Here is a 24,271-nt window from a genome sequence, read left to right on the forward strand (position 1 = left end):
TCCGGAAGATAAGAAATGGGATCCTGTCCAAGTTTGCTGAGAATGGATTGATCATTTGCATGCTTATTGAGTTCAGTAGAATTTACTCCCATGCAATCATGCTTAGGATAAGTAAAACTGACCAGGGAGAGGGAGGGCTGGAGTGGGCAGGGGAGGAGGAAGAAGGAAGAGGGGAAGGGAGGAGGAAGGGAGAGGAGAGGGGAAGGAGGGGTAAAGCAGGTCTGATCATTTGCATGCTTATTGAGTTTAATGGGTTTTACTCCTATGCAGTCATGGTTAGGATAGGAAAAACTGACCATGGGGGAGGAAGAGGGGGAAGGGGAAGGAGCGTATTGAAGGGGGGCAAAGGAAGGGAGAGGGAAGGGGGGGTTTGATCATTTGCATGCTTATAGAGTTCAATGGTATTTACTTCTGTGCAATCATGCTTAAGATAGGTAAAATTGACCATGGAGAGGGGGAAGGAGGGGCAAAGGAAGGGGGAGGGGAGGGGCAAGAGGGAGGGGATACAAGGAAGGAGAAGGGAGGGTGGGTTTGATCATTTGCATACTTTCTGAGTTCAGTGGGATTTATTTCTGTGCAATCATGTTTGAAAATGGAAATGGACTGCCTTCAAGTCGATCCCAACTTATGGCGACCCTATGAATAGGGTTTTCATGGTAAAAAGTATTCAGAGGAGGTTTACCATTGCCTTCCTCTGAGGCTGAGAGGCAGTGACTGGCCCAAGGTCACCCAGTGAGCTTCATGGCTGTGTGAGGATTCTTACCCTGGTCTCCCAGGTCGTAGTCCAACACTGACCTGGGGGAGGGGCAGGGAGGGGGAGGGGGAAGGGAAGGGGAGGAGATTGGGTGGGCGGACACTGGGCAGAAGGGAAGCCCCTTTCCTTTCCAAAAGGAAAGCATGGTGAACAGTATCATTGCTTTTCAGTGTTTCCCCCACCTTTTTATTCTACAGCAGGCACATGTAGCCTCCCACCCAAATTTAAACCAAAGCTGTCCCTGGCCACATCCACACCAGCCCTTTATTTCACTTTGGACAGTCATTGCTTCTCTGAAAGAATCCTGGGAAGTGTAGTTAGTGAAGGGTGCTGAGAATTGCTGGGAGACGCCCTGTTCCCCTCACAGACCTTCAATCAGAGTGGCTGACTCTTAAACCAGCCTGGCTATGGGAGCTCTGTCAGTGGAACAGGAGTCTCCTCTCAGCACCCTTCACAAACTATCCAGGATTCTCTAAGGGAAGCCATGACTGTCTCAAGCGAAATCAAAGTGTGGTGTGGGTGTGGCCCCCTGATTAGGCAAGCCCAGCAGCTGTGAGTCTGGCTTTTAGAACTAGCCAGGCATTTTTTTAACCTTTAAACTGCAGAAGATGAAGGTCAGAGTATGGGGCAAGGTCAGTATTAGGATTACAGGTACTCTGTCAACATGGCTGATTTTTAATGAATTTCAACAGATTATGAGAACTCTTGGCAGAAAAAAGTCCAAAAGTGCTCTCGGGTTTTTTCTCTCTTTTTATACTTTGAACTCTCTATTTTCTCTGACTGTTTTGTGTATCGTCATGAAAATTGACAGGGTTGTTAAGCAAGCGTTTCTGACTATAAGTTTTGTAAGGTTTTGTCTTGAAATGAGCTTATGGGAAGCATCAGAATGGCATGGGGGTATTTTCAATGTAACATTGTGGAATGTGAAAAATCCACGCTGGCTATAGTATAGAGCCACTCTTGTGACTGTATAATCCACTGAGCATACATGTATGTTAAAATGCAAAAAAAGTGGTCATACATGTGACCACCAAGGCCTTCGCTGGTGCTCACAGGGTCTCCTCCCCATCCTCTCCCTGAAATAAGACTTGTAAGAAGCATACTTTTGTACTAATAGCCTAGCATGTGGGTGTGTGGTGTCCAAAACAGTTTCTCCAGTTTTGCAAAGGTGCCCACAGGCCTCCAAATAGTCATGACCTCTGGTATGAGTTGACTGCCAGTGGCTGTTCAGGATCTCATGGAGAGGTCATGCCCATCACTGGCTGCTACCTGGTAATTTTAACCTGAGGTGTCAGGGACCTTCTGCATGTGCAGAAAGTGCTCTGCCTCTGAGCTGTATTTCCCCCCTTCCCACCCCATAGAAGTGTCCTGTCTCTTACGTTTTGCCCTGTTCAAGCGGTAGATAGTGTCAGCACTTCCTTGCCCCCTACCCTTGTTATTTTAAAATAGATACCTGTACACTCTTTGGACTTTGCTCTTATGTTGTAAGATAGGTAAAAAGATAGTGTTAGTTTGTGTAATATACGTGTCCGGTTCAGACAACAGATTGTACAGCCAATCTGTGACACAGGTACCATAAGTGTCACAGGCAACAGGAGTTTGTGGTGAACTTCAACAGCAATACAGTAGGGCCCCGCTTATACGGTGGGTTAGGGACCAGGCCCCCGCCGTAAAGCAGAAATCGCCGTAAAGCGGAACCCATTGACTATAATGGGCCGCGTCACGCGAAAATGTCGCAAAATGCTGTAAAATCGCAAAATCGGCTTTAAAATGGGGAATTTCCCTGAATTGAAAGCCGCTGCATCAGCGGAACGCTGCAAAATGGAACGCTGGTAAGCGGGGCCCTACTGTACAGGGAAAAGGGGGCGTGGCCTTGGATGTGGCCTACCGCTGTGCCTGTCTCTGCAGCGCTGCACTACTGGAGAGAGGTCACCCTATCCCCAGATACATGGGTTGCTTGTATGTACTGTAGTGCTCATTGGAGTTGTACTACCTCATAGTCTGAACTTAATAAACATGCAAATAATTAGCTATTGCTTTTCTAGAAATGCCTCTGGAGGTATGTCCTATCCTTGCCTTTTCTTTTAAGACCCCATGTTCTCTTAAGATCTCAAGCAGCTCAAGGGGGCATTCATTTCTCTTCTCCACCCCACCCAATTTTATCCTCACAACCACCCTGTGAGGGAGGTTGTATTGAGCAAGAGTGAGTGGCCCAAGCTCAGTCAGAGAGTTTCATGGCTGAGCTGGGATCTGAATCTGGGTCTTCCCAGTCCCAGACACTGGCTCTCATACATTACATTTTCTTGCATTTTAAGATCTATGGTTCTCAATTTATTTTCCACTATAAGCAGCTTTACATAGAACATCATGTATAGTAAGTGTATGGCACCGGCTTTATTCTGTATATAATCCTTTGATGCATGCAAAGAATTCAGCCATCCAATATGGTGCAAGCGTTTTATAGGATGTCAGGGGAGGAAGCTGTGTTGTGTGGCAAATGGTGAAGTCACACTTTACACATGGCACAGGGCTGATGTTGAAAACAGCACCGCCGTGTTAGGTTCATACCCCCTCCCCCACTGTTTTGTGTAGTATTGCTTGTCTCATTCCCCTTCTGGCTGCACCCATCCTTAGCTAGGGAGATGTGTAATAGTGTCATTATGCTGCAGGGTAAGTGGTGCTGTTCACTTTGGTACTGGGGGAGAGCAATGTGACGCTGGGGTGATGTTTCCATATCTGTTTCATCATGTCAAACATAACATGTAGTTTCACCCCAAGAATTACATAGATTAGCAACCCTTCTCTCTCTTTTTCTCTACCAAGGCATGACTTGGTTTTGCAATGTTGTGATGGGTATGGGTATGACATATGCCCAGCAGATGAGGTTTTGTGAACAGCACAGACAGTTTATTGCTTAATATTCTGTGGCGAGCTCAAGCTGTATTTACATTTAGATAACTGTGCTTACTTCAACTGGACCTGTAATCCCTCGTAGCTCCTGCTGCATTTTGCATTTGTCTTTATTAAGTAAACAACTCATCCTAAAATTATTTAAAGGATAGAACTGAAATGCCACTGCTGTAACGCCTCATATTAACATTTAGCAAATGAAGAGGAAGTTGGAAAAGTTGAGATGCCTTTTAAAGATTGCCAGAGAAGAATAGCTTATCATGCTGTAAAAAATAATCAGACGGACTTTGAGAACAGCTCATATTCCATTCCTGGAGCATTCTGTAGCTGGGGAAAAATAAACTTTCTGTCTCATACATTTATTTATTCAGGACTTGTTTCTTAAGCATACCTGAATCATGTTCCTTTCCTGTGGCAGGAGTCTTACCAGAAAGCATTTTAGCCATTTTGAGGTCCTTAAAGTTAATTATGCTTGGTAATTATACATTAACTTTCCTATTTGGATTTCTTTAATGAAGCATTGATGTAGGGTTACGGGTGGTATTCAACTACCCTTCCCATCCCATTAGCGCAATGATTTCTGCTTGTGCAGTGGGATTTCACCCCCTCTCCTCCCTCCAAGTGCACCCTGCACCCTCCCCAAATCTACTCCAGAGGTTTGGAGGAACCCTTAGGACAGATTATGGGGATGTACAGGGTTGGGGGGAACAAGAGGGGAAGAACATTCAGTTGCGCAAGGAGATGTCCTTGCGCTGACAGAATAAGAGACATAGGGTGGAATTCAACATAGCACTAGTTTTTATATTGTTATTGTTAGGCTTTCTTATGAATCATGCAGCGATTGTTCAATTTTGTTGTATATTTGAGATGTTTTTCATTAGTTTATATATAATTATTTAAATTCTGTTAACAGTGAATTGTGTAAGTGTTGTAAGCTGCCTTGAGCATGGTTTAACTGGAAAGGTGGCATACAAATAGATGATGATGAGGTTTGCTGCTGATGTTTCAGATAGTTTCGTGAGAAATGGTCTTTTGATATATTTTTTGGAAGTCAAAAATAGTTCCCATCCCAATATAGATATCATGTAAGACTTGACAGCTGTTTTACCAACCTGTTGACTGAACTATAGTAGACCCCACCTATGCTGGTGTCGGAGAGTCGGGCTATTAACTTTTGGTTTCAGTTCCAGCTCAGGGTCATTAGTATTTTTTAATTCTGTGGTTTGGCTCCAATTTAGACACTAAGGCTGCAATACAATATATGCCTCCTCAGATGTAAGCTCCATTAGGTTCAATGGGACTTACTCCCAGGTAAGTTGTTGGATTGCTGCCTAAGTTAAAAAAACACTTTGGTAACTAGCAGTGAATAATAGACAAAGGATGAACTCGAATTGATACCAGCCTATTGGGTTGATGGAATGCTTTCAAACTGGCACTGGCCAGTGGATCCCATTTCTAATCACAAGTGTTTCAAATGCAAATTAAAAACAGTTTAAAACAAATTAAAGCAAGAATAGGGTGGGCCTAAATACATACACATATGTAAATAAAGAGAGAGAGTGAATGTGTCAAAGGCCAGGCAAAAGTGGTGTGTCTTCAAAATACATCAAAAGCTGTATAGTGATGGTGCAAGACACACCTCTGTGGAGAGGGAATTCTACAGCTTAGGGGCTGCCACAGAGAATGTCCTTTCCTGAGCCACCACCCCAAGTTTCCCAGGGCAGCGGAACTACCAAGAGGGCCCCCTCTGCTGATCATAACACTCAAGAGAGTCTGTAGGGAAGGGGGTAGTCTTCAAATATCTGGGGCCTAAATCATTTAGGGCAGGTGTGGGGAACCTTTGGCCCTCCAAATGTTGCTGAACTACAACTCCCCATCATCCTTGGTCATTGGTGATGCTTGCTGGGACTGATGGGAGTTGTAATTCAGCAACATCTGGAAAGCCAAAGGTTCCCCACACTTGGTTTGGGCTTTAACCACTAATGTGAGCACCTTGAATTTGGCCCAGAAAGTAACTGACGGCCTATACAGCTGTTTTAAAACAAGGGTTATATGTTTGGCCCACATCCAGTGCCTTACTGCCTGCATGCACTGGCCTGATACCTTAACTGTCTCCCAATTCAGATGGAACAAACAGACAGAACTGGGTATCATCTTCATATTGATTAATTGTTTGCATATAAATGAATCTACATATAGTGTGTCAGCTTATTGGTCCATCTGACCCAGTGCTGTCTGCTGTGTCAGGCAGTGGGTCTCAAAAAATCTTGATCACAAGTGATTCTCAGCCTTTGCTACCTGTGATCCCTTTAGTGGGAGATGCCAGGAATTGAACCCTGTCGTTTAACCATCAAAACCTCTGGTTTACATAAAATGTAAAATAAACATTAAAATACTGGTAAAATCAGTTGATCCCAAAAAATTCAAAAACAAATAAAACCAGTGGTTAAAAAAATACATATGAAAATTAAATATTAAAATACACGTCAAATTTACATGCCTAGGTAGTCTTGCCTAAACAGAAATGTTTTTAGCAGGAGGTGAAAACAATACTACAAAAGTGCCTACTGTTATGTGGCACTTGTATAAGTGCCAGTTCTGCAGATCAAAGAGGGTCAAACGATCCTTCAAGTAAACTGGCCCCAAGCTGTTGAGGACTTTTTGTACTAATAGTGCCACCTTGAATGTGGCCTGGTAACATCAACAGCCAGTGCAGATCTCTGAGCAGAAGAGTAATATTCAGATGGCATCTTGCTTACATGTTCTTATACATATTTCAGTGTCCTGCTAAGGTTTAAGCCTTACCATTACTAAAGTTTGATCTGCAAGCCTGTTCCTGGTAGAAGGAACTGAGACACATCCTGCAGTATCTACCCTATTTTTAGATGAGTGATTTTTGAGAAGGATAGATTGTAGGCCAGACCTGCAAATATCAATTTGTCTGTTGTCTGTGGTGCACGAGAATCACCTATAGACCTAACCATGGAAGCATAATTTAAAAATTTGTTTTCCTGCCATAAAATATTTGCATAGATATGCATGGGCAGATTTGTACTCTTCATGGATTTGTTTGCATGATTGGTGTAGCTATTACAGATGAGGCTAATATCCCATTTTTAAACCTAACCTCCCACCATCCAAACAGTGCATTAAGAAGTGGAGATCTTGTTTCAGTTTCCATGCACCTGATATCTAGGCAGCTGAAAATAATAATAATAATAAATTTTATTTTTCATCTGCCTATCTGTCCGGGTTAGGGACACTCTAGGCAACGAACAACAAGAATAAAAACAATACATATAGATCAACATAATCAAATTTTAAGCTAAAAAACCAATTCATTAAATCAAATCAAATTGTATTATACACTCACAGACCCATTAAAAGAGGTAAGTGAAGAGCAGGGCCTTCTCAGTGAGCGGAGATAGCTCAGAGCTAGGGTTGTGAAAACCTGGGGGGGGGAATGGAAAAATTTAGGAGAGTTTTCCCATATTTTCTAAGACCCCTCCCAGTTTTTTCAGGAACAAAAACCCAAAAAAGGCTTGAGGGGAGAAAAGGTGGGAAACTGTTTTTTTCCTAACCTTTGTGTGTTTTTTTCTGGGCCTTCACATCTCTACTCAGGACTGCATATATGGTTTCCCCTCCCATTTTTATTCTCACAAAAACGCTACAAAGTAGATTAGGCTAAAAGAAAGAGACTGAGGGCTCATCCAAACGGAGTGGGATAATCCACGTTTTCCATATCTGGTTCGTCATCTGACAGTCCTCACTTTGCCTGTTTGTTTGCTCTTTCCCAATAAAAAACCTGCTTTTTTTGCACCCATACACGCAGCGAGAGGACCCGTACTTCTTCTCGCTTTTCCCAGCTCTGCCCAAAACACTCCCCCCATCAGCCAATTGGTCCGCAAAAATATGACGTATGCTCCTCTCCCCCTTTGCAACAAAGCACAACAAGGTGCATGCGCTTGAACGTATGAGCGCGAAAGTTTGAATTTCCTGATGGTAATGGAGTTCCTTATCGCTCACCACTCTGGAGCAGCGCTGGCCGGGTGGGTGTCTCCAGGTGCCCCTGACCATCCAGGGGGATTGTGGGTAGTGCACAGGCAGTGCTTGGAATTGCTGGGCGAATCCCCCTCCCCCATAACCCTTGGGCTCATTCACTGCAGGGTTCAGCCCTGGATCGTTATGCGGCTCAGCGGCAGGAATGCTGCCCCTGAGGGAAGCAAACAGCCCCCCCACGGGTGGCCGCTGTTGGCTCGGGCAGGGAATGCGGGCAAACAGCCCCACGTGCTGCTGTGTCAATCTGCGCTGAAGCGACCAGCACAGGCTTTGCGGTGTTCCCTCTGATAAAAGAAACATGCAAACCACTTATATGCCTATAATTCCTGTATTTTTGTTTGTTTGTATTTGCGATATTTCGCAAAACCGACTGTATGCTTTTCTACCTTTAACGTTTCTGGAGATACACATGATTGCAATTCCACTTATTTCTCCAGAACAGCAAGTAACGATGTGTCATGTCTAGGAAGGTAGACTACCAGTCCCTATGGTTGCGGGTGGCTGAGATGTTCTAGCAAACCACTTATATGCCAATAATTCCTGTGGGTTTTTTGCTTGTATTTGCAATATTTTGCAAGAGCGACTGTATGTTTTTCAGCTCAGCTGGGCTGCAGAGAACCTGCAGGCTGTGGTTGAAATTGAAAAGACTCAAAGAGAGTAGCCTTGCAGGCAGGAAAGCGAAATTGACTAAGGGTGCCTGAGTGTCTGTAATCCAAGAGGAAAGCCTCTATTTCTCTTCTCCCCCCCTTTCCCTCGACTCTGGATGCCTGGAAGCAAAGACCAATACGTTCAAGAAGGACATTTGATGCGGGGGGTGAGGGGTGGGAGGTGGAGGTTAGGCAAAGATAAATATTTTCTCCCTTGAAAAAGTTTACAAAAACCACAATTGCAGATCTCACCCTGAGTGGCTGCCCAGTTTGCAGACTGGCTAAAAATTAACCGGTGTTGCTGCTTCTGCGCAAATGCGCTTTTTTGCATCTCCGCAGTAGAAGTTGCGGGGGGGGGCAACACCACGCCATTGCTCTGATAGGTTCCTTTTTCCCGGGCTTTCCCTGGACATTCGTGCACATGCACAACAGTGGAAATTCGTGATTGGCTGAGAATGAGGGAAGGGATATGGGGAACCGCCCATCAAACGCCCACAGCTGTAAAGTCCGCGGTATTGCATCCAAGTGCCTGAAAGTACAGCGGATGATTCCCGGTTTAAAAAAGCAAATCGCATGATTTGCGGTATTGCAGGAATTATTTAACCACGCGAAAATGTGCAAAAGCGCGCGGCGTCATATGGACGACCGAAAAATAATGAAAACACAAAGCGATCATGTCACACATTTTACAGTTGTCTGGATGAGCCCTAAGTCACCCAGTGAGATTTGTGGCATAATGGGGTGTTGGGCATCCATGGATAGAGGAACATCAAAACACCCAGTGTCCATAGCCAGGGTCTCCCTCCTACTGTGGGAAAAAATCACAACTCCCCAAGCTAACTTGCTGCTTATGCTTTATTGGGGACAGGCATTACATCTCTCCCCACTTTCCCAGTGAGGGTCCTTTCCCAGTCCCAAGGTGGGGGGGGCTAGGCTGAGGACTCACCCTTCATCCTGTACCCTCCCAGACCCTCAAGGACTGGTAGTCCCTTTTTCCTCTCAGGCTGAAGACCTCCCTCACTTCATTCAGTCTTTCTCTTATATAGGCTTCTGAAGCTCCCAGCCAACAACTGAGTTTCCCTGCAGCTGTTCCTCCTTTGGCTTGTCTCCCAGCCCTTCTTCCTCAGCCAGTTCAGTTGACCGGGAACCTGATTCTGAATCCACACAGGGCCAAAGCCAAGGAGGCAGTGGAGCAGTCCCTCGTGGTCCTTCACATGGGGATTTGAACACTGCTCCCTCAGTCTATGTCCAACACAATAGGCTGTGAGCACACTAGTCACCTACAGCAAAGCGTTTTTATTGGCCACCCCAGAGGGGAAACGGGTTGATCTGCCAGTCAGTTGTGAAATCTCTTTGAAGCAAATAAAAAAAACACACTCAAGCTGCTCCCACCAGGTTTCACATTAAAAAGGGGTGGGGTTTGATTAGCGTTGTATGCCCCTGTTTTCAGAAAACAGAGATGGAGATGCACTGGAACCAGCCGAACAGTGAGTGTGTCTGTACCCTTGCATTCTGGTTAGCCACCTTGGATTTCTATGAAGAAGGCACATTTGATTATCATACAGCCACAAGAGTGGCTGTATACTATAGCCAGCATGGATTTTTCACATTCCCCAAAGTTAAATTGAAAACATCCCCCATGCCATTCTGATGCTTCCCATAAGCTTGTTTCAAAACAAAACCTTACAAAACTTATAGTCCTGAACTCAGAAACGCTTGCTTAACAACCTTCTGAATTTTCATGGCAATACACAAAACAGTCGGAGAGAACAGAGAGTTCAATTCTTAAAAAAGAGGGGGGGGAACCCGAGAGCACTTTTGGAATTTTTTCTGTTAGAGTTCTCCTAATCTGTTGAAATTCATTACAAATCAGCCATGTTGACAGAGTACCTGGAATCCTATTACAGACCTTGCCCCGGACTCTGACCTTAATCTTCTGCTGTTTAAAAGTTAAAAAAATGCCTGGCTGATTTTTAATTAATTTAAGAAATTTTACATTGAACTCATTGATAATGTTGGGAATGCTCAGTAAGAACCAACTGTCAGTGTTCTAAAAGAAAGACTCACAGTTGCTTCGCTTGGCTACTCGGGGCCACACCCACACCAGAGTTCAATTTCATGTGAGACAATCATGGCTTCCCCAAAGAATCCTGGGAAGCGTGGTTTATGAAGGGTGCTGAGAGGAGACTGTCCAAAGTAAAATAAAGGGCTGGTGTGGATGTGGCCAGGGACAACTTTGGTTTAAATTTGGGTGAGAGGCTACATGTGCCTGCTGTAGAATAAAAAGGTGGGGGAAACACTGAAAAGCAATGATACTGTTCACCAGTTTTCCTTTTGGAAAGGAAAGGGGTTTCCCTTCTGCCCAGTATCCACCCACCCAATCTCCTCCCTTCCCCCTGCCCCTCCCCCTCCCTCCGTGCCCCTCCCCCAGGTCAGTGTTGGACTACAACCTGGGAGACCAGGGTTCGAATCCCCACACAGCCATGAAGTTCACTGGGTGACCTTGGGCCAGTCACAGCTTCTCAGCCTCAGTGGAAGGCAATGGTAAAACCACCTCTGAATACCGTTTACCATGAAAACTCTATACATAGGGTCGCCATAAGTCGGGATTATAGGCAGTCTATTTCGATTTTCAAACATGATTGCACAGAAATAAATCCCACTGAACTCAAAAAATACAAATGATCAAACCTACCCTCCCTTCTTCTCCCTCCTATCCCCTCCCTCTTGCCCCGTCCCTCCCCCCTTCCTTTGCACCTCCCTCCCCATCCCCTTCCAATCCCCTCTTCCTTCCTCCCCATGGTCAGTTTTACCTATCTTAAGCATGATTGCATGGGAGTAAATACCATTGAACTCTATAAGCATGCAAATGATCAAACCTGCCCTCTCCTCCCCCTTCCTTTGCCCCCCTCCAATACACTCCTTCCCCTCCCTCCTCCTCCTCCCTCCCCCCTCCCTCCCCCTCCTCCTCCCTCCCTCCTCCTCCCCCTCCTCCTCCTCCTCCCCCATGGTCAGTTTTACCTATCCTAAGCATGATTGCATGGGAGTAAATCCCACTGAACTCAATAAACATGCAAATGATCAAACCTGTTCTTCTCCTCTCCCCCTCATGCCTGCTCCCCTCCCTCTCCTCCTCCCCTCCCTCTCCTCCTCCCCCCATTCCCATCCCCTGTGGTCAGTTTCACCTATCTTAAGCATGATTGCAGGGGAGTAAATCCCACTGAACTCAATAAGCATGCAAATGATCAAGCCATTCTCAGCAAACTTGCACAGTATCCCATTTCTTACCTCACGGATTAAAAAGCAGAGAAATTCATTAAGAGGCAAAAAAACCCTTGCAGTTTAAGAATGTACCTGTAGCCTACAGATATTTCTATCAAACGTTAAAAAGCAGGGAAATTGGGCAGCTATAGTGAATGCATCAGGGGAGCAGGAGACCTGACCTCCTCTCTGAGATATTGTACTGCCCTACAAATTTGTCAAAATGCAAAGACAATTTGGGTTGGTCTTTCACAGTCCAATCCACTTCCTGTGTAGGTTGGAAGAATTTGGTAACGTGCCTTTTCTGAGCATATGGTGAGTGGTGGCAACATCTGCAATCAGCCCAAATAATAGAAAGAAGACATGTGTTGTGCTGATCTTGTTTTAGCAGGGAGGAAGCAACATTATTAAGACAGTTGATATAGTTCAGATGGTCACTTTATCAGATGGTCTGATTTACTTTGCAATTTTAGTGAAGTTTCCTATAGGAAATCATTTTCTTTTGTTTCTATTTCTGTGAATATGTGAAAGACCAAGCCAAATTGTCTTTGCATTTTGACAAATTTGTAGCACAGTCCAATATCTCAGAGAGGAGGCCAGGTCTCCTGCTCCCCTGTTGCATTCACTATAGCTGCCCTGCTTTTTAAAGTTTGATAGAAATGTTTGTGGGCTATACATATGTTCTTAAACCACAAGGTTTTTGCCTATTAGTGAACAAATATGTAATTATGGCTAAGCCATGGTAGCAGTTTAGTAAAATAGTTGCCATTGGGCTGTGCCAGAGGCGGGAGAGAATCTTTCAAGCTGATGATAATCATTGGTGTTGTTTTTTTTAAAATCATTGGAAATGTTCATCAGGTTGTTTACAACCTCATCAGCTGCAGTAGGATTTGAACTTTCAGCTAAGAGTTTGCACAACAGGTTGTGTTTGTACATGTAGAATTTCCATACATGCTACTATATTTTTGCATTTGATTACAGGGAATGATCATTTTGATGCCTGGGAAGTTGTTTTCCACAAGAGGATGGAGGTGGTTACTGCAGCCTGTTCTGACTTTAGCAACACCAAAGGATCACAGAAGAAAGTACAGTCTCTTTTGGACAGTCTCGTGGGGGAGCCTAAGAAAGGAACTGATGTCCCCAATCACCTTCTGGAATCGAGTAAATGATTGATTGAATATTCTCATGTAGAAGGAGTTCTTGATGCAGAAGGAGTTCTTGATTATAGGTTATTGAAGGCCTCGGACTTGCTGCTAATGAAATTGACTGGTTGACCAAGCACTCCCATGTTTAATCTGGGCTAGATCCAAAGTTACCCTGGTGGTTTACAGTGAGAACTGCCACCAAAATCTTTGTCCACTTAGCCCAGGTGGGGAGGGGGAACATACACGAAAAGAAAAAAATCATGGGTCTAGGGGAAAGGAGTTATAGTGGCAGGCTGGGAGTGAGTCAGCATGGTATCTGGTAGCTTTTTCTGTAAAGAAGCAGCTGGGCTAAATAGACCATGGCACCAAACCACCCAAGATAATCACAGTAGCTAAGCCTCATTACTCAATTTGAACAAGCTGGTCATGACAAACCTTAATTGGGCTCTGATCCAGCTAATCTGACACAGTATACCAATTATTACTTAAGCCTTCTTTCATTTGTTCCTTTTAATTTCAGAGATTTATACAAAGCTTGTAAGAAATAATGTCATACAGGCTAAACCTTCCATAATGCATTATGGAGGGTATGAAATAGAAAAACATCACCAACAAGTTCTGGTAAGTAATTTATTGTTAGGTTTGTTGTTGTTGTTATGTGCCTTCAAGTTGATTACGATTTATGGTGACCCTGTGAATCAGTGATCTCTAATAAGCATCTGTTGTGAACCATTCTGTTCAGATCTTGTAAGTTCAGGTCTGTGGCTTCCTTTATGGAATCAATCCATCTCTTGTTTGGCCTTCCTCTTTTTCTACTCCCTTCTGTTTTTTCCCAGCATTACTGTCTTTGCTAGCAAATCATGTCTTCTCATTATGTGTCCAAAGTATGATAAACTCAGTTTCATCATTTTAGTTTCTAGTGATAGTTCTAGTTTAATTTGTTCCCAATTATTTGTCTTTTTCATAGTTCATGGTATGCGCAAAGCTCTCCTTCAACACCACATTTCAAATGAATTGATCTTTCTCTTATCCACTTTTTTCAGTGTCCAACTTTCACATCCATACATAGAGATCGGGAATACCATAGTCTGAATGATCCTGACTTTGGTGTTCAGTGATACATCTTTCCATAGAGGACCTTTGCTAGTTCTCTCATAGTTGCCCTCCCCAGTCCTAGCCTTCTTCTGATTTCTTGACTATTGTCTCCATTTTGGTTAATGACTGTGCCAAAGTATTGATAATCCTTGACAAGTTAAATGTCCTTGTTGTCAACTTTAAAGTTACATAAATCTTCTTTTGTCATTACTTTAGTTTTCTTGACGTTCAGCTGTAGTCCTGCTTTTGTGCTTTCCTCTTGAACTTTCATCAGCATTCGTTTCAAATCGTTACTGGTTTCTGCTAGTAGTATGGTATCGTCTGCATATCTTAAATTATTGATATTTCTCCCTCCAATTTTCACACCTCCTTCTTTTTGGTCCAATTCTACTCTCTGTATGATATGTTCTGCATATAGATTAAACAAGTAGAGTGCTAAAATACACTCTTGTCTCACACCCTTTCTGATTGGGAACCTATTGGTTTCTACATATTCTGTTCTTATAGTAGTCTCTTGTCCAGAGTATAGGTTACCCATCAGGGCAATCAAATGCTGTGACACCCCCATTTCTTTTAAAGTATTCCATAGTTTTTCATGATCTACACAACCAAAGGCCTTGCTGTAATCTATAAAGCACAGGGTATTTCCTTCTGAAATTCCTTGGTCCATTCTATTATCCAACATAAGTTTGCAATATGATCTTTGGTGCTTCTTCCGTTTCTAAATCCAGCTTGGACGTCTGGCATTTCTCGCTCCATATATGGTAAGAGCCTTTGTTGTAGAATCTTGAGCATTACTTTACTTGCATGAGATATTAAGGCAATAGTTTGATAATTACTGCATTCCCTGGATCCCCTTTCTTTGGAATTGGGATGTATATGGAACGCTTCCAGTCTGTGGGGGCATTGTTTAGTTTTCCATATTTGTTGACAAACTTTTGTCAAAATTTGGACCGATTCAGTCTCAGTAGCTTGAATGAACTCTATTGGTATGCCATCTGTTCCTGGTGATTTGTTTCTTCCAAGTATTTTAAGAGCAGCTTTCACCTCACATTCTACAATTTCTGGTTCTTCCATCACATGGTTCCTCAATGAATGAATCTGTCTTCCTGGCATTTCTTTTATAGAGTTCTTCAGTATATTGCTTCCATCTTCCTTTTATTTCATCTCAGTCAGTCAGTGTGTTCCCCTGTTGATTATTCAACATCCCTACCCTTGGTTTAAATTTCCTTTTCATTTCTCTAATCTTTTGGAATAGGGCTCTTGTTCTATCGTTTTTGTTGTCCTCTTCTATGTTTATGCAATAACTATTGTAATAGTTCTCTTTGTCCCTGCGTACTAGTCACTGTGTTGTTGCATTTAGGGTTCTAACCTTGTTTCTATCAACTTTTGCTTTTGCTTTCCTTCTCTCATGAACCATTTTAAGAGTTTCTTCAGTCATCCATATTGTTAGGTAGTAGGCTGAAATGAAATAATACATGTGTAATTACCTACCGGCCATTGTGACGATCCCACCTTTGCCTCCACCTGTCAGGTTCCCACCTGCTTGTGGCTACCGCCTTTCACTAGGCACCACCTCAGGACACCACCAGTCAGGATCGTCGTTTTTATTTTTTCTCACTCCGCTCTAGCACAGATCTCTCAAGATCCCAGTGCTAGGCAGCACCACCAGCCACTCCCTGTAAACAATACTGCTAGAGACTTCGCCTTAGTCTCCCTATGGCTTGTTACTTTGTGTCTGGGTGCCCTTGCTGTCCACAACCCCCCTGTATCTTTGTTTATAAAGCATACAATCCTGGGTTGCTCTGGATACTTGACGATGTTACAATTTCTTCCTTCACCGCTGCCACCATTTACAGTTTTTAACATATAAGGACATCACAGCCATATCAGCATGTCACACTAAATCATGATTTAGCGAGATGTGCACAAGCAGGGTGACGCCACAGAGAGTCTTGGACTTGCACGCTCTTCTCCTCCTGCACAGCTAAGAGGAGGACCTTGGCAGTATTTACTTTTTGTTTCACTAAATCTTGGCTTGTTGCATCTTCCAAACCAGGGATCATGGTTTATAACAAACTATTGTCTGCTTCAAAACAATGGTTTATGAAGCTTGCTTGTTCAGGCTAGCTTCAGTTGGCAATAAACCACAATCCCAGGTCTGGGCAACAAAACTGAGGATAGAATTTTCTGTAAATCTCTTATCTGCATTAATTTTTTCCTAATTCCCATCTTGCTCCTTAATTTTGACAAGAAGCAAGTTTTCCCTCCTGGTTCCACTAAAGCCATGAACAATTCTCACATATTACATGCATTATTATACACTTTATTATATGTGTAATAGTACATGCATGCACTCCATGTTTCCTAAAGTAACCAGCATATGCATACAACAATGCATATAACAGTATAAATAATATTATATATTATTATGTTGCAGAAATATAGTACAAAATGGGGCTTGACTCTTTCATATGTATGTATACATTATGTGTGTATAATTTTTTCATATAATTAGGCTTTTTAAAAAAAAATGACAGTGCACAAGTGGCTCAGACATAAATAAGCCAGCACTTAATGCAAGAGGTAATCCAATGTGAGCAAAACTCAATCAGGTAGGGACCACCAAAATCTAGGTTTAAATCAGTTTAAAAAATGGATTCCCCCCCCCATCTCTAGGCACAGCAAGCCGAGTTTCAGGGGAACTGAAAATGCTGCCAAACGATCTCCTTAGGCCATGGGGAGGGGAGAAGGTGCCAGGCCAAGGCTTGTTGTAGCTCCTTGTTTGTGAATGTCTCACTCTACCATAGTTTAAGCATGACATGCAAATATGGCCACTCTTTTCAAACGTAACTAGATCATTTTCTAAAAACTTTTTTTTTTGCAAGTACAAAGAAAAGAACATTAAGAACAGCACTGAAGGAAAGAAAATGATTGATCAAGAACATATTTTCAGGGGTCACTACATAGCAGTTCACATCAATTACAGTTACACATCCTGAGCCTATAAATTTGTCACTTGAGATGTTAAAACTTAGATTTCTCTCCCCCCTTTTTTTAATGATGTTTATTTTGTTCTACAGAAACTTGTGAATATTTCAGGTGATGTTATAAATGTCCATATTATTCCACCTGAGACGAAGTATTTCCAGATCAAATACAGCAAAATAGTAAGTGTCAGTAAGAACCTTCAGATCATTTGAATTTAATTCTTCACTTCCATTTTCAACCGCATCAAATTGCAATATAAATGGTTATTCAATGTTTCTTGGGGAATTATCCTCTCTTTTATAGCATCGACTTGTCCCTGGCTTGTCCTTTACAATTACGGTCGATTTCTGCCCTGATGAATGGCGATACTATTATGACTGTATCCGAATCCATTCTCAGGTAAGACACCACAAGAAAAAAAAATTACCTTGGTATATACCTTTTCTACATGCCCGTACTGCAGAAGATGAAGTTTCTTACCTGGATTCTGAAGATTTTAGTAAAAGACTATGTTTACAAGAATTTCTCATCCCATGCGGCCTAGAAACATACTTTTAAAGACAAAAATCTATATTTTATCAGAATTCCTAAAAAGCCACCAAAATCTAGGCTAGGGATGGGGAACCCCAGATCCAAGGGCTGAATGTTACCCTCCCGGTCTCTATGTCCAGCCCTCAGGACTCTCCCCAGGCCGCACCCCTCAGGACTCTCCCCAGGCCGCACCCCTCACAAACCTGCTCTGCATCTTCTTGGTGTGCTTTTGCCTGGCTGGAATGTATCCTTGACTTGTGATAATGCCTCTCCCTGGCCTGGATGGAGGATGCAGAGAAATGTTTGTATATAGAAACCTCTGATGTGTGTGTGGTTTCCATTGTTGCACTAGTATATCTTTGGCCCTTTTACAAATAATAAATGGTGGTTCTGGTGATGGGGTAAGCCCTCAGTGGGACTTGCAGCTTGGGAAACACGTATAAAATTAGGCTGTAGATCTTTTTCCCCACATTGCAGATTTTTCCAATATTCTTTACCGAAAAGCCAGGCACTTTTCACAAAAGTCCTGTGGTCCACATAACCTTGACTTCCGTAACTGAGTAGTACAGAAGGAACCAGTAGGTAGCTAGCCCAGTGCATATCAATTAAAATTTATCTCTTGTAATAATTTGTGTAATTTCCTCCTTGGCTTTTCCTCCAGGGAGACGACACATTGCTGGTTCCCCTACATGCCTATCCTGTGATGAATACTGTAGAATTTCCGTCCTTCATTAGTTTATCTGATGTTCCTCTGGGACAATGGTGAGCTGTTATCATGGGGTAATTTATTTTAAAAAAAACACTTTAAAGTGTTTCTTATTCGGAGCTAATTAGCATAATGTGACAGAGGAGGAAAATAAAACTGAGTACCTTGTCTTCATATATTAACTCTATCAGGAAATATATGTGTGCATATTTCTTTCAGCGAGCAGGCAATGTAAAATATATTTGATTATTTTGTTAGATTATCTGTAGCTATCATGCTGTTTCTCTCCAAGTCTAATGAGATTTCTGTGAGACTGTGTTTATATTCTAGCAATATTGCCGTGGCAGCATTAGTTGCGTGTAAATGTTTTCCATCAGCACTAGACTCTTATTACAGAGTTATAGTACAGAAATGGTGTCTTGTATAAACATACAAAGTTGCATTATAAGGAGTCAGACCAGTGATCCATGTGGCTCATTATTGTTTACTTAAATTAACACAGGCTCTCCAAGGTTTCAGAGAGGAGTGTTTCCCACCCCTACTGGAGATGCCAGAGATTGAACCTGGGGTGGTATTCAACTAAGAAGTTGTGCTAGCAAAGAGTTAGCACTAGCACAACAGGATTTCCCCCTCTTCTCCCCCAATGTGCAACTTGTGCCATCTTCAGATCTGCCGTAGAAAGTTGGGGGGAAACCAGGAGCAGATTTAGGCGGCACGCATGGGGAGATTGTTCGATCAGTGCAAAGGTTTCTCCTTGCACAGTGAAACAATCAGCTTAGCGCTATATTGAATACAACCCTGGGTCCTCCTGCATGCAAAGCATGTGCTCTACCACTGACCCTTGGCCCATCCCCATCGTCACAGAATAATTTCTCTTGCATGCATTCCAGTATTTGTTAACAAAATGTTTAGACTGCCCTTCATTATATAGTAATCACAGAGTGGTTTCCAACATAATACAGATACATGAAGCCAGGTGTGGGGAACTAGACCTAGCAGGTGGGCTGGGTCCTTATTATTCCGCATGCCCTGCGGGCTACGTTTGACAGGTAGACAAGGTTGCCCACTTAACATCACAATGACATCAAGTATCCTGTTTTTCAGCCCATGCATGGCGCTTTACAGCCCTGGCAGTCAGCTAATCTTTGGGACTTCAAAACAATGTGCAGAGCTCTATGCAAGCACTGACAATCAGCTGATAACCAGGGCTTTCATAGAGCTGGTGTGCATAGAATTGGGGCTTGCAAAGAGTCCCGCAGGGTATTATGCATAGGGTTTGATTGGCAGTGCCTGCAAATCCTTTTTTTGCCCAGCCTGCTCCATGCTTGGTGTCATTGTTGTTGTTGTTGTTGTTGTTGTTGTTGTTATTAAAAATAAAAATAAAACAAAAGATCTATAAAACCATAACAAAATGTCTTTAAACAAACTTTTAAAAAGCTTTAAAAACATCTTAAAAAGTGGTTCCAACACAGACTTGGAGTAAGGTCTCCACTTAAAAGGCTTGTTGAAAGAGGAAGGTCTTCAGTAGGCGCCGAAAAGATAACAGAGATGGCATCTGTCTAATATTTAAGGGGAGGGAATTCCAAAGGGTGGGTGCCTCTACACTAAAGGTCAGCTTCCTATGTTATGCGGAATGGACCTCTTGATAAGATGGTATCTGCAGGAGGCCCTCACCAGCAGAGCCTAGTGATCAACTGGGTATATAAGGGGTATCCCAAGCTGTATAGGGCATTGTACACCAAAACCAGAACCTTGAACTTAGCCCAGTAGCTAATGGGTAGCCAGGGTAATTCTTTCAGCAGCAGGGTGACATATTAGTGATACCCTGCCTCAGTGAGCAGTTGCACTGCTGCATTTTGCACCAGCTGCAGCTTCAGGACCAACCTCAAGGGCAGCCGCATATAGAGTGTAGACAATTCTGAGCTGGATGGACCAATGGTCTGACTCAGTATAAGGCAACTTCTATGTTCCTATGACTTACCTTGGGTTTATGATACCAGCTTTAATTGTACATTTTTTCAAAAAGTTACAAGATGGGATCTTAAGTTCATTCCATGCTGTAGTGGAAAGCCCATATCTGAAATTAAAAGAGGCATAGATTGCCTTTACTTCTTTTAAGATCCCCTTACTTAACCTTCTCAAAAGCCATTGTGGATGGAAGAGTACAACATTTAGGTTGTACCTAAATGTAAACCTGCCTGGAGTAAGCATCACTGAACTCAGTAGAGCTTACTTCAGAATAGACATGTTTGCACTGTAACTCTGTCTCAGAACTCCTATTTACGCAGTGACCTCATTGAAGCCTCTTTGCTTTTAAACATAAAATGCAAATGCTGCTTTTTGAGTCATACTCCTTTTTGAGCGTACTCCTTTTTATCTTTTTTTAAATCTTTCCTGAGTCCCATGATCAATTCCATTCCCCACCCACCCCCATCTCACCCTATCTACTCATGTCTTTCTTCTGAGGAAGGGCACAACTGCTCCTAAAATTAGAAATGTTAAAAACCCTCCAAGCAGTGAGACTCTCTGTTTCTATTCTTCATCCAACCTTTTAAAACATTTCAAGGAAATACTGCATATAAACTACTTTTCTGATTAATCAGCTGGGCAAGATTTTAGTCAACAGTTTATAAAAACTTGGAGTTGTTTGAGTAAAATGTTTTTTTAATGTGGCAAAGATATGTAGTGTTTTTCTAAGCCATTTTGTTTTGACTAACTAAAGCCAGACATACAAAAATCTCTACAAATAGGTTGCACTTTTGGAAAATGCATAGGGCATCCAACAAGGAGGTAGCAGGCAGCTACAGAGCACAGCTTTTTTTGGCTTAGGATACTGTCCTAATCATGGAATAAAGACATGAACTAATCACAGTCACTTGTTGTAAATAAACTTTATTGATATCAATAGATGTTCCCTCACAAGTAAGAGCCAAATTACAAGTTCAACAGTATCACGTGTGACCACAGATGGAGAAATTATGTTTCTGAAAGCTCTCCATGCTAGAAAAATAGATGAAGTTATCTCTTTCTATGTGCAGTGTGTGCTCAGCAGTTGGGGGGGGAAGTGTTCAATGTGTGGTCAGTGTGTGGCCAGGGGTGGGGGGTACGTCAAAACGGTGACCTTCCACCTACAACTTGAGTGTCTCTGCCAGATATTTTTGCTGAATATATCAAAACCAAATTCTAAAACGCCTTGATTACAAGGTTGCACATTTTTAATCTAGGATGTGCAGTACAATCCTATACCTGTCCCATTTAGTTAAGTGGGGCTGAGTCTCAAGTAAAAATGAGTATAGGATGCAGCCTCAGTGCTTCACTCCTAAAGGGAAAATATTATCTAAGTCAGTAGCAGGCAGACTTCAGGCTTGCAGAATCTTCTTTATTTTTCACTAGAATCCTGAGATTCACTCACTAGAGCCTGGTACAAAAGACATGTGCTTGGCATTAAATAATTCTGAACCCAGGAATTTCTTTTGAGTAATGGAACTGAATGGAACTCACAGTCTTTCCATGCAAAAATCTACTCCTTGTTATCCCATTTCAGAAGTATGACTGGGTGTGCGTGTGTGTCATTTTGTATCATTGGGTGTCAGAAATCCTTGTTGATCTAGTGCAAACCACTTGGAGATCTACCAGTAGATCAACCTTCTGTCCACCATGATCTGAATTATGCCAGTGCAGTGATTAGTGCTTTTGCCCATGGAAACATTTCAGCTGCCTTTTCTTTTCTTTTTTATTGTTGTCATAATATAATATAGGTTTTTATCCATGACAATAATGAAAAAATACAAACAACTTCAAAGGAAGTTAAATACATGATCATTATTTACAGATGAGTGTGGGTTTTCCTCTTCCAAGAATTGCTAATTTTAATAAAAATATTCCTTGATTGTCACCTTTCTCTGGATCATGTACTATGTCAATATGACAAGGACTTCATATTTGTGTGTCTTAGTGCTTACCTCTTCAATTCATCTCGTATCTGTCATGCCGCCCACAGAGGGACAAGTGTGCTAATGAACATTAATTTAATTATTTCTAATTATTTTGTCCTGTTTCACCTTTTCCAGTAAAGAATATGTGATCCCCCTGCAGTGCAGCTGTCCCATAGATTTTGAGTTCCACTTTGAGTATCTTCAGCCTCACAAAGCCTTTGCTATTCATCCAATATCTGGTAAAATCTTAGATGGGAAGCATTACTACATTAATGTTTGAATGCTAGTATCTTAAATAACATATAACAATATAGAGCAATCTGCCACCACCCCTTATGCCAGGCTTGGGTGTGTGTGGAATAAGCGAGTCTCTCTGCCCAGCTGGCTTCCCGCCAGTTGCTGATTGTCCAGGCAGGCAGGAGTCTTACTGACAGAAGCTAGCAGAAAGTCCTGAAACAGGGCTCCAAGGGCAGGGAGGGGGTGAGACTGACCCAGCCTGGAATTCTCTGGATCCCAAGTCATTCTCATGCTGTCACATGATGAAATTGGCCCAACTGTCCTGCCCCCTTCCGAAGTTCCATGAACAGCAAGGCTGCAGATATGGTAGTGGCCCCGCCTCTCCACCGGTGGTGCGGAGGTTAGGATTGCCCTCTTCATCACAAATTAAGAAGATAACTCTTGTTGAGCAGATCCAGCCAACTAGGCTGTCTCACTGCCACTAGTACAACCCTCCCAGTTCTCTTACTCTTGCAGTCTGATCCTAAACATTTTTACTCAGAAATAAGTGTCACCAAGTACAATTGGACTTTCTTCAACGATAGTCTAATAAGGATGACATCCTTAGTAGGCCAGATACCACCCGCAAGCCCTCCTGTTCTCTAAACCAGGGATGGGAAACTGATAACAGTCCAAATGTTGCTAGACTACAACTCGCATAATCCTTGACCGTGCTACCTAGAGCTGATGAGTTGTAGCCTAACAGCATTTGCAGGACTACAGGCTCCCCACCACTGTTCTGTGCCAAAGCAGAAGTGGCTGTTGTGTAACAAAAATGTACTATGCTAGATGTAGCTTATCTGCACTAGGGTGCTCAAAAGTGATTATTTATTTGGACAATTTATATACTGCTTAACTACTGTTGTCTCTAAGCATTGTAAAAGGAATACAATACAAAGAAAATAAAAATTAGTTAAAACTTTAAAATCAGGACTGAATTAAAATGCCAGCTAGAATTTTAAAAAGTCTTCAGTGAGCGCTGGAATTCAACAGGCAAGGGGGCCTGTCTGACGTCAACCGAAAGAGACTTCCATAAAATTGGGCCCATACTTTGGGCTGATAGTGAGAAGGAAAGTACAGAGTATTTCGAAGGTCAAACTGAGTGAAAGTAATGGGGAAAAGTATCATGGAAGAAGGTTCCAAAAATATTGAGCTTTAGTGATGTATGTTTGTTTTTACTAAGAAGTGTCGCTGACTACTTATTTATACTAGTAATTGGCTTCCCAGTCAAGCTGGCCAAATTTATATCACCTTTAAGGCCTCTCAAGCTAAGCTTTCAAAAATCCCTGGTTGTTTTGCACAATTTAATTGTCTTGCCCTGTTTAATTCTTAAACCTTTCTTTGTGTATTTCTTGCATTCATAAAAGTGTTAACATGACTTCAAAGTGAATTGCACTAATTACATTTCATTCATTCATTACAGGGATGATTCCTGCCAATGGGAAAGCAGAAGTGATAGTTAAGTTTGCACCATTTGAATATGGAACAGCCCAGATGAAAATACAATTGTGGATTTCACAGTTTAATTCAAAACCTTATGTATGTGCATTCACAGGAACATCAACACCACACCCTAGTTTAATGTATGTGGTGTCAGTACCTGCATTGAACATTTTTTTATTCATTTGTGTTTCGCTGAGACTTTTATGAAATAATATTTCTTAGGAGAGGATGTCCCATCAAAACAGCCTGTCATTTGCATGTCAGAAATAAAACAAATGATCCAAGAATAAACACGTAAATGTATAAACACATCAGGCTGGATCCAGAGAAAATTAGTGGCACCATTGAAATCGGAGGGAAAAGTTAGCCACAATGTCCCACTGATTACAGTTGGAGCCAAGTTACTCTAACTTACTCTGGATCCTGCTCTTCATCTTGTTTGGGGAGACTGCAGTAAGCATACTGTTTAATGTGGCCAGTGGTGCAATTTCTGACATCAAACTGAATTCCAACATCAA

At 42.4% G+C, this 24,271-nt stretch overlaps 1 protein-coding gene across 3 annotated transcripts in view; it reads left to right on the plus strand.

Moving 5' to 3' along the window:
* CFAP221 (cilia and flagella associated protein 221) overlaps positions 1-24,271 on the plus strand; it is a 59,138-nt gene that overhangs the window by 5,393 nt on the left and 29,474 nt on the right. For all 3 annotated transcript variants that reach the window (XM_061608982.1, XM_061608980.1, XM_061608981.1), the window contains 7 exons: positions 12,613-12,792; positions 13,297-13,397; positions 16,955-17,041; positions 17,166-17,261; positions 18,055-18,155; positions 22,170-22,273; positions 23,734-23,893. In XM_061608982.1, coding sequence (XP_061464966.1) covers positions 12,613-12,792; positions 13,297-13,397; positions 16,955-17,041; positions 17,166-17,261; positions 18,055-18,155; positions 22,170-22,273; positions 23,734-23,893 — 829 coding nt within the window. The remainder of the gene's footprint in view (positions 1-12,612; positions 12,793-13,296; positions 13,398-16,954; positions 17,042-17,165; positions 17,262-18,054; positions 18,156-22,169; positions 22,274-23,733; positions 23,894-24,271) is intronic.

Source organism: Rhineura floridana, chromosome 2 (assembly GCF_030035675.1).
Source record: "Rhineura floridana isolate rRhiFlo1 chromosome 2, rRhiFlo1.hap2, whole genome shotgun sequence".
Classification (NCBI taxonomy): Eukaryota; Metazoa; Chordata; class Lepidosauria; order Squamata; family Rhineuridae; genus Rhineura; species Rhineura floridana.